We start from the raw sequence: 13,607 nt of genomic DNA, 5'->3' as shown, positions 1-13,607 counted from the left end.
CGACATACATAACAGCTTTGTAAACCAGTCCGAAGACCAGTCCACTCCACCCACCTCTGAACCAAAACCGCACTCTAACAACCTTCGCGCCTGGAACCCAATCACCACCGAAGACACCATCCGCCTGATGAACACCATCCACTCAGGATCGCCAACCGACCCACGTCCCCACCATATTTTCAACAAAGCAAACTCCATCATCGCACCCCATCTCCACGCGTAGCTCGCTGGTCGTAGCACGCCCCCCCCCCGTAGAGGGACGGGAAGACCCCCATGATGAAGCATGACACTACTGGATTTTTTTAGTGTGTGAGGGGTATTTTAAAAAGCACATAATTGCTCTCATCTTTCCACTGTATAAGAGAGAGTTTCCTTCACAGCAACACATCAAAATAATAATAAAAATATCACCATTACACGTTGATAGAATCTCATTGTTTGTATAAAAGTAGGAGCCCTGCTCCTTGCAAATCAGAATCCTGTTTCCCCACGAAGAACCTCTGCCCGACTAGAAGGAGAAGAAGACGCTGAAAGGACTGGCCTGCTGCTTGCCTTGCTGAGAAAGGAGCGGAATAAGACTTGCTTTAAAGACTTTGCTGCTTTGTGCTTTAACCATTCTCCAAGGGCTTGATTGAGCTTGCCCCCTGAACTGAACCCCAGGACCAGTGGGTTCTCCTGTGCTTTGGCTCGTCCCCTGCCTGAAGCTGAGTATTTCCTCCCGCCGGAGGTGAAGTCTGCCCCCTCTCGCCCCCTCCTTGGGCCGTGGTACTCGGGAGCCAGCCTGCCCTCTTGCCCTTGAGAGCCTTGCTCCACTCGGAGTCGCTCTCTGCCCCAGGGCTAAGGCCGGCCGCTCCTCTAACCCTGCCTGCTTCAAGGAGCGCCTGAGCGCAATTTCAGCCCCTCCCGCCGGAATCCCGGGGACGCGAGCTGTCTGTAGCCTGGACGGCCGCCCGGGCATTGCCTTTGCACCCGGCCGCCCCGCTGTGCTCTGCCCCCCCCAGGAGAGGCCGCGCCGCACTGAGAAGGGAGCCCCCTCGCTGTACCGTCGGTACTGAGGGCCCCCGTGCTGCGTGTCACCCCTCGGAGATCCTCCGCTTTTTAAAGGGATCCCAAAGTGCTAACCGGACCGAGTCGCGCTGCCGTGCCCGACTCAGCCCAACCCCATAGAGAAAGAAGTTTTCACGAGTTCTGCAAATCATCATCGGGCTCGGGCCCTCAACTTGTTCTTTCCCCGTTCACCGGAGCTGCTCCTTGCCTTGGAGCCGAAGGAGGAAGTCTGCACGCCCCCGGAGTCCCCACGGGTGAGTGAGAGCGGAGCGCTCCTTCCACACTCCCCGCCTGGGACCCCGAGCTCTCCCTGACTTCCCCGCTGTCCACGGAGCCCTCCCGCACCGCCGAGCCGGCCCGCATCTGACTCTGTCTCCGAGCCGAGGGGAAGAGCCGTCTTCGGAGCAGGCGTGCTCACGCCCGATGTGTGAGCCGCGGTAGGGCCCGTGTCAATTTCCCCCGTGAGAGCGAGGGAGGCGCTGCGAAGCACGCCGAAGGCCCAGGGTTGCTCCAAATCCCCCCGAACTGGTGCGAAGAGGTGCTTTGGAAGCATCTGAAATTAAGAGAACTGCAAAGAAGTAATTTTATAAGAGAACCCTTTGGAAAGCAAATTGAACTGAAAAATAAATATTTAACCTGCAACAGGAGAGAAGCTTGCCTATTTACAACCTGTGGGCATAACAAAAACGTTATTAGTCTTGTGATAAGTCATACCTGAGTATATATCTATTTTTACATAAAGAGACCGTATTTTTACATATACTCACAGCCTGGTGTCCATTTGTGGGGGGATTGGCATATTTTACTGTGTGTGTTATCACAAATGCTTAACTCCATAACGCCTGAAGAATAGCCTTGACTGCTCACGCCACGCACCTAGAGGGTGAGCAAGGGTAATTCTAAGGGGTCATCCTTCGCCCTGACTTAGAGTAGAGGGTCCCTGCTTGTCACAAGTGAAAACTTGCGCCAACCAGAGACCCCCAATTCTAACACAGTCACATTGGGATAATAATTAACTATCACATTACCACTGCGAACTGTGAGGTTGCTAGTGCTCAGAGAAACACAGCTAGATGAGGCACATGAGAAAGGTGAAGTTTGAGATTACGAAACTGCAAAGCAGTTATGAAATCTACTTAGAGGGAGGCACAGGCGGCGAGAGGGCACTCACTGCACTTGTCTCGTCCAAGGGTCGCTCGTGAGGTGCCAACAAGCTGCCTGCGATGCCCATCAAGGAGCCAGGTGTCAGCGCAGGAAATTTTGTGTTTTCTCACAGTTGGATTACTCATCTCTACAAGGCGTGCAATCGGGGGCCACCTGCGGGATGCAGAGGCTAAATGGCACCCTACGTTTCCCTTTATCTTAATTACAAAATATTTAGGTGCATAATACGATATATAGTAAGGAGGAGAGAATGGGTGGGTTGGCAAAGATAAAAGTGGTACAAATATGATAAGGAGGCTGGGGAAAAGTGGACAAAAACGAAATTGTACAACCAACCACTTCAAACGCATATCTTTATTATTTCCCTGGGTGATTCTCTGCAATTAACTGTATATGAAGCACGACCGTTCACGAGGTGGAACTGGCTGGCGCCGACTTCATTAAGTTGAAAGGCCAGGCTGTGAAGTCCACCAGGAAGTGAAACAGATGTAGGGGCAGGTTGTAATCACAATCTATGGTGTGAAATCTCACTGAGCTGCTTCACCATCACTTGACAGACAGGTCCCCACGTCAATTAAAATCCTTTAGTTCTGCTCGGTTCCTACATACCCAGTTTACACCAAGTGCAGAGTTTATTTTATAATAAAGAACTGATGGAAAATTACGATATCATGTAACGAGCAATCAGGGCAGTATTGTTTATCTGGTCCTAGTTGTGCTTGCACATCATGCGTGGTCTGATAGCAGGGACACAAAATACAAATGCGAGACCTCGTAAAAACGTTCCAGTCATACAGTTACTTCTGTTCCAAGCCATGGTGCTATCTGCCCTTTCCTACGCCATGTTCTAGTATGTTTAAGGTACAGCGGTGTACCTGAGGACTGCTAAGAGTGTTTTTTTGTTGCAGATTTGTATAGCGTTTACTTGACACAAAGGTATTGGAGCGCTTTACACGAGCACCAGTTACATTACACAAGGACACACTCATTTTTGTTAGGCACTGGGAGATTACGTGATTTTCTCAGAATTACAGGTTGCTGAGCCGCCAGGGGGTGCTCTAGTATGTTTAAGGTACAGGGGTGAACCCAAGTACTGCTAAGAGTATTCATCCAGGGCCACGCTCTTTTTTGTGGGTCACGTGCATTGATATTAGGTCGAGTAGAAAATTCTAGTCACTAGACCTGCAGGTCAAGTAAGATTTAAAAGATTTGTCGAGCCCTAGGTACCCTAATATAGGCCAGGATAATATCATACACCGTCACCTACATTATCTTCCTCATACTACACAGTAACGAGCCTTTAGGATTGAACCTTTACCTAGTTCTAGTCCTGGGGGCAGAAGGAGGGGTTCTCCTAAACAATAGAGTCATATAACTTCATCAATAGACTCACATAGTATGAATGAATATTCATAAGGGTTCTTGGAAACCAGGCAGGGGCTACATCACCTTAACCATATCTACGTACAAGGTTCCTCTCATACGTCATCCTCAAATCCAACAATGGCTAATACACAAGACAAAGGAACCCTAGATACGTTCTGCATATATACAGCACATTTTGATAGTGTTAGAGAGAGGGAACCGAGATTTTGTGGCCAACACACTGACCAGAGACACTGAGGCTCCTGCAGGCAGTCGCTCCAGTTGACAGTGGTCTGAACATCCTTAGCGGGGTGCCCCACTCGAGACCAGGAAGGGCTCCTACATTCTCACACTTCAGGTAATGGTGTTCGACTAAATCATAGAGGGATTCTTGGCTTCACACCAAATCACATGTTAGGTACACTTAGGTACATCTAGATAGCATCGTAGGATTGTGCGCACTTTCTTTTATCATGCATCTTATATTCATGATCATTAAGGTTGCTCCACCTCAAGCTGCCTCCCCGACCTAAGTGCGGTATTGTAACCTGCCCTAAGCTGCTCTGAGCTGCACCCGATTGCTTTTATCAACTCCCACAGCGCCCAATCTCAACTATTGACTTGTATAGCGGCCGATCTTAATTAATTATTATTCCCTGCCTTGATTTGATCTGAGCTGCACCGGATCTCAATCACTTACTCCCATAGCGCCCGATTTCAATATTTAACTATTCATTCTCATAGCGCTCCAACACCTCAGTAGTTGCGCAGTTTGTTTCGCAGCGTAGCGCTTGTCCCACTTGCACCAATTAGCATAATTACACAGCGCTAGCCTCCATAACGTGCTGTAACGCTGAGCTTTGTCTGCATTGCCTTGCCTTTCATTAATTTGATTGTCTGTGCCCGAATTTGTTTGTTAGTCTGAGCGTGTCATTAATACTTTGTGCCCCCATCTCTGCATTGGATTTGGCTGACTGCCATCTTGTTTAGTCTCTTATTGTTGTTGTTAAGCCTTCCCTCCCCGGATATCCACCCCGCCTCCCCAGCTGCTCCGCCCTCGCCCCTCCCCCTCCACTATCCATATATGACCGATGTCAGTACGCGCAGCGTTCACGCGCAGCGGTCGCGCCCCATGCGTGCCGAAGGTGCGCCAAAGGAAAGCCTGTCTACGCCCGTCCACGCCTGGACCGCGCCCAGCGCCAGACCCCCCTGGTCCCCGCCGCTCCCAACCCTCTAGAGTCACATATGATGCCGCTACTCTCCTCGCCCTCAACCCCGGACGCACTCCACTATGCTGCCAAGCTACTCCAGGACGCACCCACGGCCCATTCGCCTGCCTCTCCTGCAAGTTCAACTGCTTCAGGACCCTCACCAAAACCACGTCCTCCAAACACAACTCCGACTCTAACCGCCTAAATTGCATCCTGCTCAACACCCGCTCGGTCCACAGACACGCAACAGAACTCTGGGACCTAATCGACACTGCGTAACCGGACATCGCCTTCCTTACTGAAACATGGATGAACACATCATCTGCTCCCGACATCGCCATAGCCAAACCGGACACTTACAAAATTATCCGAAAAGACTGCACCAATCAAACAGGAGGAGGCATCGCCATCGTCCACAAAAACACCATCAAAATCACAACCAGCTCCGACGACAATCTTGCAACCGCCGAACATCTCCACTTTCAGATCCACACCGACCCCAGGACCACACTGAGAAGCACCCTCATTTACAGGCCTCCAGGCACCCGCACTCAATTCAGCGATGACATCACGGACTTCGTCAGCCCACACGCCCTCGCCTCCGAGAACTACATTCTTCTAGGAGACCTCAACTATCACCTTGAAAACAAACTCGACAACAACACCACCACCCTTCTGGACAACCTGGCCAATCTCGGACTCAAACAACTTGTTGACACCCCCACTCACACAGCCGGACACACGCTCGACCCTATCTTCACCTCCAGCAAGCACATCTCCTTCGATCGCACTACAGCTCTCCACTGGACGGATCACAGTTGTGTTCACTTCAGCTACAAAACCACCCTGACCCACAACCGTCCACAACCTATTCCTCTGAGAAACTGGAACAAAATCACCACTGACCAACTCCTCACATCACTCAGCCAAAACCCTCCTACCCTCTCTATGGACCCAGACCAAGCGGCCACCAACCTCAAGCATTGGATTACCCTCAGTGCGGACGAATTAGCACCCCTGAAAAAGCACCAGATGAAATCAGCCAGCAAAAAGGCTCCCTGGTTCAGTGACGAACTAAAAAAATCCAAGAAGCTATGCCGCACCATAGAGAAGAATTGGAGAAAAAACCCAACCTCAGACAACATGGCCTCCCTCAAGACAGCCACCCGCAAACACCACCAACTGATTCGATCCGCCAAGAAATCAGCATTCAAGGATCGTCTTGACAACAACACTCATAACAGCAAGGAACTCTTCAATATCGTCAAAGAATTCACCAACCCCACCGCAGCAACTAACGACATCACCCCCTCCCAAGACCTCTGCAATGCGCTATCCTCCTTCTTCTACAACAAAATTGCCGACATCCACAACAGCTTCGAGAACTCTCCCAGCGATCACCCCGCCCCACCCCCTTCAGATCCTACTCCTCCAACTAACAACCTCAGCGCCTGGAACCCAATCACCACTGAAGACACCATTCACCTCATGAACTCAATCCACTCTGGCTCGCCTTCTGACCCCTGTCCCCACAACATCTTCAACAAAGCTGACTCCATCATCGCACCCCAACTCCGCAATGTCATCAACTGCTCTTTCAACTCTGCCACCTTTCCAGAAAGATGGACACACGCCGAACTCAGCGCCCTTCTGAAGAAACCCACAGCGGACCCCTCAGAACTGAAAAACTACCGACCCATATCCCTCCTCCCTTTCCCGGCCAAAGTCATTGAGAAAGCCGTCCACAGCCAGCTCGCCGCCTTCCTTGAATCCAACAACTCCCTTGATCCATCTCAATCTGGGTTTCGAGCCAAACACAGTACCGAAACCGCCCTCATTGCTGCGACCGACGACATCCGAGCACTCCTGGACAACGGAGAAACAGTGACCCTCATCCTACTCGACCTTTCCGCAGCCTTCGACACTGTCTGCCACAACACCCTTATACATCGACTCAGCAACATCGGCATACAAGGAAAAGCCTTGGACTGGATCATCTCATTACTCGCTGGGAGAACTCAAAGAGTCCGACTTCCCCCATTCTACTCAGAGGCCACCGAAGTCATCTGCGGCCTACCTCAAGGATCCTCACTCAGTCCCACCCTCTTCATCGTCTACATGAGTCCTCTCGCCTCCATCGCGCGCCAACACAACCTCAACATCATCTCTTACGCCGACGACACCCAGCTAATCCTTTCCCTCACCAAAGACCCCAACACCGCCAAAACCAATCTTCACGAAGGCATGAAAGAAGTAGCCGAATGGATGAAACAGAGCCGCCTAAAACTCAACTCAGACAAAACGGAGGTGCTCATCCTAGGATCTTCCCCCTCAGCTTGGGACGACTCTTGGTGGCCTTCAGCTCTGGGCAAAGCACCCACACCCACAGACCATGCACGTAACCTTGGTTTCATTCTAGACTCCTCTCTCTCGATGTCCAGACAAGTCAACGCCGTCTCGTCCTCCTGCTTGAACGTACTTTGCATCCTCAAAAAGATCTTCCGCTGGATCCCCCTCGAGACAAGAAAGACTGTCACCCACGCACTGGTCACGAGTCGACTGGATTATGGTAACACACTTTACGCCGGAATCACAACAAAATTACAGAAAAAACTCCAGCGCATCCAAAACACGTCAGCGAGACTCATATTAGACATCCCGCGCCAAGATCACATCACCGGACATCTAAAAGCCCTCCACTGGCTTCTCGTCAACAAAAGAATTACTTTCCGCCTTCTCACCCACGCACACAAGGCCCTCTACAATCTAGGACCCGAATGCCTCAACACTCGATTATCCTACTACAAACCCACCCGCCAATTAAAGATCGTCCAATCAAGCCCTCGCCGCAGTCCCGCGCATCCGGAAATCCACCATGGGTGGCAGATCCTTCTCCTTCCTGGCTGCCAAGACCTGGAACTCACTCCCCACCCACCTCCGCCTTAATCAGAACCACATCTCCTTCAGAAAAGAACTGAAAACCTGGCTATTCGACAAATAATTGAACCCCTTCCCCTAGCACCTTGAGACCCTCTGGGTGAGTAGTGCGCTATACAAATGCCTGAACTTGAACTTGAACTACTATCCTTTTATATTCACTGTACTGCTGATCATATATCTCTGCTACTGTCTAACGGTTTTCGCAGTACATATATTTTACACTAGAACAACGGTGTAATAAATTCGTATTGTAACACGCACAACTGCTTCTTCTGTGCAACTCTCTGAGACTAAATAAGTGAGCACGAGTGACTGGGCGAAAAGTAGCATATTGTTTCCACGATCTTGAGGGATCAGGGTTGTCATGTTCTAAGGTTGCTAGAAACTATTCTCTGCCCGGTAAGAGGAGATTCTAATGGCACTGTGAGCTAGCTAACGCAAACAGGGGAACATTTCTCGGTGGGGTGCTCAGAATCAGTCTGCCACCAAACCCACAGTTCATGTTATCCCAACGCGCAGATTCTGTATAGGAACATATAGGAACTACACGACAGTGTGTTCTGAAGCGCTCTGAGTGTTCACTGACTGCTATGGGGCCTGCCTGGTATAGCCATGACCAGGGTAGCCTCCTCATTGGCTGCTGTGGGGCCTGCCTGGTATAGCCATGACCAGGGGAGCCTCCTCATTGGCTGCTGTGGGGCCTGCATGGTTGGCATGCCATGACCAGGGGAGCCTCCTCATTGGCTGCTGTGGGGCCTGCCTGGTATAGCCATGACCAGGGGACCTCCTCATTGGCTGCTGTGGGGCCTGCCTGGTTGGCATGCCATGACCAGGGGAGCCTCCTCATTGGCTGCTGTGGGGCATGCCTGGTTGGCATACCATGACAAGGGGGGCCTCCTCATTGGCTGCTGTGGCGCCTGGTTGGCATACCATGACCAGGGGGGGGGGCCTCCTCATGGGGAGCGCATCTCTGAGTGCTCATTGGCTGCTGTGCTGGTCTGCAGTGTCGTCAGAGAAGCCCTCGCCTCTCAAGAGAACCGAACATTCTTGATGCAGCTGCCAGACATCCTTGGCTGGCACGAGCTTGCGCCCGCTCTGCGCCTGCGCGGGGCCCTGCGCGCGGCAGCGGACAGGCACGCATGCGCAAACGTCCTCCGCACTTGCCTGGATGTTGAAGTCGGCCGGGTAGAGGCTGCGCGCGGTGATGAGCCAGGCTTTGGCCGCCCACACGTCCTCGTTGACCAGCTCCCGTGCCCGCCGCACCAGGAACTCGCAGTCCCCTTGCGCCGACATGCCCGCTCCGGCCGGCACCACCGACAGAGCCATGGCGGCCTCTAGCGCGGCACTGCGCATGTCTGGAGCGCGCGGGGGCGTGGCTCCGTCTTTAGCAGGCCATGTTAGAGCCAGGCAAGGCGTCACGCCCTGAGCGAGACTTCAACTGGGTGTCAGGCACGCTAGTGCTTTCTAACGAATGCGGCGTAATAGCGCACCCGTGTAGCGGCCATGTTAGAGTCAGGCAACGTCTTACTTGGTGGGCGTGACCTTATTAACCCATGCCACTCAGAAAGGGTGATATCTAGTGTAGCAGTGTCACCAAAGCTTTCGTTGTCCGGGATTTATCTGGTAGACGTTCACTGCCTGACCTCGCAGATATGGCCGCTTTGCTCCTCGCAGCTCACAAGGGTATTCACCTTGGTTCCTTCTTTCACACATTGCCCACTGCCCCTCACAAATATGGCGGCTTCGGCCCCATCGCTCTTACCTTCACAGACATGGAGGCATCACCCCTCGTATACATTGTATCGTGCCCTCACAGACATGGCCGCTTCATTGCATTACCCCTCAGAAACATGGCGGCCTCATCGCTCTGCCCCATTGCATCATCCCTCACAAACATGGCGGCCTCGGCGTCATCACTCATAGACATTGACCCTCTGCCCCTCACAGACATGGCGGCCTTCGTTCCTGGCCTCTTCCTGCCCCCGCACCGCCCCCGGTCTCCTCGCCGGTGAGATCCGGGCCCCTGCGAGATAAAGAGCCTGGAGGCCGCGCCCTGCTCTGGAAGGTGAGAAGCAGCCTCGGACTCCGGGGGAAGGAGGAAGGGGAGTGTGAAATGTGCGGGTGAGGCCTCCACATGGGAGGGCTGTGAAAGGAGGCCAACCCAGGCGCACGAGGGGCCGACCAGGGGCATGAGGGGCCACCCAGGGACAGGGGCATGAGGGGCCCCACAGGGGCAGGGGAATGAGCGGCCAACCCAGGGGCACGAGGGCCCACCCAGGGACAGGGGCATGAGGGGCCCACCCAGGCGCACGAGGGGCCGACCAGGGGCATGAGGGGCCGACCAGGGGCATGAGGGGCCCACCCAGGGGCATGAGGGGCCCGACCAGGGGCATGAGGGGCCGACCATGGGCATGAGGGGCCCACCCAGGGGCATGAGGGGCCCACCCAGGGGCATGAGGGGCCCACCCAGGGGCATGAGGGGCCCACCCAGGGGCATGAGGGGCCCGACCAGGGGCATGAGGGGCCGACCATGGGCATGAGGGGCCCACCCAGGGGCATGAGGGGCCCACCCAGGGGCATGAGGGGCCCGACCAGGGGCATGAGGGGCCCACCCAGGACAGGGACCTTAGGGACCCACCCAGGGGCGTGAGGGGCCCACCCAGGGGCACGAGGGGCCGACCAGGGGCATGAGGGGCCGACCAGGGGCATGAGGGGCCCACCCAGGGGCATGAGGGGCCCGACCAGGGGCATGAGGGGCCGACCATGGGCATGAGGGGCCCACCCAGGGGCATGAGGGGCCCACCCAGGGGCATGAGGGGCCCACCCAGGGGCATGAGGGGCCCACCCAGGGGCATGAGGGGCCCGACCAGGGGCATGAGGGGCCGACCATGGGCATGAGGGGCCCACCCAGGGGCATGAGGGGCCCACCCAGGGGCATGAGGGGCCCGACCAGGGGCATGAGGGGCCCACCCAGGACAGGGACCTTAGGGACCCACCCAGGGGCGTGAGGGGCCCACCCAGGGGCACGAGGGGCCACCCAGGGACATTAGGGGCCCACCCAGGGGCAGGGGCGTGAGTGGCCCAACCAGGGTCATGAGGGGCCCACCCAGAGGCATGAGGGGCCCACCCAGGACAGGGACCTTAGGGACCCACCCAGGGGCATGAGGGGCCCACCCAGGGGCATGAGGGGCCCACGCAGGGGCATGAGGGACCACCCGATCACAGGGCCATGAGGGGCCCACCCAGGGGTATGAGGGCCCCACCCAGGGACAGGGGCACGGGGGGCCCCCAGGGGCAGGGGCACGAGGGGCCCCCCAGGGGCAGGGGCACGAGGGGCCCCCCAGGGGCAGGGGCATGAGCGGCCAACCCAGGGGCAGGGGCATGAGGGGCCACCCAGGGACCGGGACATGAGGGGCCCACCCAGGGACCAGGGGCATGAGGGGCCCGACCAGGGGCCTGAGGGGCCCACCCAGGGGCATGAGGGCCCCACCCAGGGACAGGGGCATGAGGGGCCCCCCAGGGGCAGGGGAATGAGGGGCCCACCCAGGGGCAGGGGAATGAGCGGCCAACCCTGGGGCAGGGGCACGAGGGGCCCCCTAGGGGCAGGGGCATGAGGGGCCACCCAGAGGCATGAGGGGCCCACCCAGGACAGGGACCTTAGGAACCCACCCAGGGGCATGAGGGGCCCACCCAGGGGCAGGGGCATGAGGGGCCCACGCAGGGGCATGAGGGGCCACCCAGTCACAGGGCCATGAGGGGCCCACCCAGGGGTATGAGGGCCCCACCCAGGGACAGGGGCACGAGGGGCCCCCCAGGGGCAGGGGCACGAGGGGCCCCCCAGGGGCAGGGGCATGAGGGGCCCCCCAGGGGCAGGGGAATGAGCGGCCAACCCAGGGGCAGGGGCACGAGGGGCCACCCAGGGACCGGGACATGAGGGGCCCACCCAGGGACCAGGGGCATGAGGGGCCCGACCAGGGGCCTGAGGGGCCCACCCAGGGGCATGAGGGCCCCACCCAGGGACAGGGGAATGAGGGGCCCACCCAGGGGCAGGGGAATGAGCGGCCAACCCTGGGGCAGGGGCACGAGGGCCCCCCTAGGGGCAGGGGCATGAGGGTCCACCCAGAGGCATGAGGGGCCCACCCAGGACAGGGACCTTAGGGACCCACCCAGGGGCATGAGGGGCTCACCCAGGGGCAGGGGCATGAGGGGCCCACGCAGGGGCATGAGGGGCCACCCAGTCACAGGGCCATGAGGGGCCCACCCAGGGGTATGAGGGCCCCACCCAGGGACAGGGGCATGAGGGGCCCCCCAGGGGCAGGGGCACGAGGGGCCCCCCAGGGGTATGAGAGGCCCCCCAGGGGCAGGGGAATGAGCGGCCAACCCAGGGGCACGAGGGGCCACCCAGGGACCGGGACATGAGGGGCCCACCCAGGGACTAGGGGCATGAGGGGCCCGACCAGGGGCCTGAGGGGCCCATCCAGGGGCATGAGGGCCCCACCCAGGGACAGGGGCATGAGGGGCCCCCCAGGGGCAGGGGAATGAGCGGCCAACCCTGGGGCAGGGGCACAAGGGGCCCCCTAGGGGCAGGGGCATGAGGGGCCACCCAGGGACCAGGGGCATGAGGGGCCCGACCAGGGGCATGAGGGGCCACGCAGGGGCCTGAGGGGCTCACCCAGGGACAGGGGCATGAGGGGCCCCACAGGGGCAGGGGAATGAGCGGCCAACCAGGGGCAGGTGCACGAGGGGCCACCCAGGGACCGGGACATGAGGGGCCCACCCAGGGACCAAGGGCATGAGGGGCAGGGGCACGAGGGGCCACCCAGGGACCGGGACATGAGGGGCCCACCCAGGGACCAGGGGCATGAGGGGCCCGACCAGGGGCATGAGGGGCCACCCAGGGGCCTGAGGGGCCCACCCAGGGGCATGAGGGGCCCACCCAGGGACAGGGGCATGAGGGGCCCCGCAGGGGAATGAGCGGCCAACCCAGGGGCAGGGGCCTGAGGGGCCCACCCAGGGACCAGGGGCATGAGGGGCCCACCCAGGGGCAGGGGAATGAGCGGCCAACCCAGTGGCAGGGGCACGAGGGGCCACCCAGGGACCGGGACATGAGGGGCCACCCAGGGGCCTGAGGGGCCCACCAAGGGGCATGAGGGGCCCACCCAGGGACAGGGGCATGAGGGGCCCCACAGGGGCAGGGGAATGAGCGGCCAACCAGGGGCAGGTGCACGAGGGGCCACCCAGGGACCGGGACATGAGGGGCCCACCCAGGGACCAAGGGCATGAGGGGCAGGGGCACGAGGGGCCACCCAGGGACCGGGACATGAGGGGCCCACCCAGGGACCAGGGGCATGAGGGGCCCGACCAGGGGCATGAGGGGCCACCCAGGGGCCTGAGGGGCCCACCCAGGGGCATGAGGGGCCCACCCAGGGACAGGGGCATGAGGGGCCCCACAGGGGCAGGGGAATGAGCGGCCAACCCAGGGGCAGGGGCCTGAGGGGCCCACCCAGGGACCAAGGGCATGAGGGGCCCACCCAGGGACAGGGGCATGAGGGGCCCCCCAGGGGCAGGGGAATGAGCGGCCAACCCAGGGGCAGGGGCACGAGGGGCCACCCAGGGACCGGGACATGAGGGGCCACCCAGGGGCATGAGGGGCCACCCAGGGGCCTGAGGGGCCCACCAAGGGGCATGAGGGGCCCACCCAGGGACAGGGGCATGAGGGGCCCCACAGGGGCAGGGGAATGAGCGGCCAACCCAGGGGCAGGGGCCTGAGGGGCCCACCCAGGGACCAAGGGCATGAGGGGCCCACCCAGGGACAGGGGCATGAGGGGCCCCCCAGGGGCAGGGGAATGAGCGGCCAACCCAGGGGCACGAGGGGCCACC

General features: G+C 58.5%; 2 protein-coding genes across 4 annotated transcripts in view; one reads left to right on the top strand and one right to left on the bottom strand.

Annotated features, from left to right (window-relative positions):
• Nucleotides 1–9,136, bottom strand: part of INTS10 (integrator complex subunit 10) — a 216,223-nt gene extending 207,087 nt beyond the window's left edge. For both annotated transcript variants that reach the window (XM_086959984.1, XM_086959985.1), the window contains exon 1: nucleotides 8,892–9,136. In XM_086959984.1, the coding sequence (XP_086816110.1) occupies nucleotides 8,892–9,080 (189 nt within the window). In that variant the 5' untranslated portion in view covers nucleotides 9,081–9,136. The remainder of the gene's footprint in view (nucleotides 1–8,891) is intronic.
• Nucleotides 9,137–9,639: 503 nt separating this feature from the next.
• Nucleotides 9,640–13,607, top strand: part of LOC147725805 (uncharacterized) — a 279,608-nt gene continuing 275,640 nt past the window's right edge. Inside the window, exon 1 of one of the 2 annotated variants that reach the window (XM_086959982.1) lies at nucleotides 9,640–9,792. The gene's annotated coding sequence lies outside the window, so the exon portion shown is untranslated. The remainder of the gene's footprint in view (nucleotides 9,793–13,607) is intronic. The other variant, XM_086959983.1, reaches the window with a different exon arrangement.

Source organism: Lissotriton vulgaris, chromosome 3_1 (assembly GCF_964263255.1).
Source record: "Lissotriton vulgaris chromosome 3_1, aLisVul1.2, whole genome shotgun sequence".
Lineage (NCBI taxonomy): Eukaryota > Metazoa > Chordata > Amphibia > Caudata > Salamandridae > Lissotriton > Lissotriton vulgaris.
This window is presented reverse-complemented; position numbering and strand designations above follow the sequence as displayed.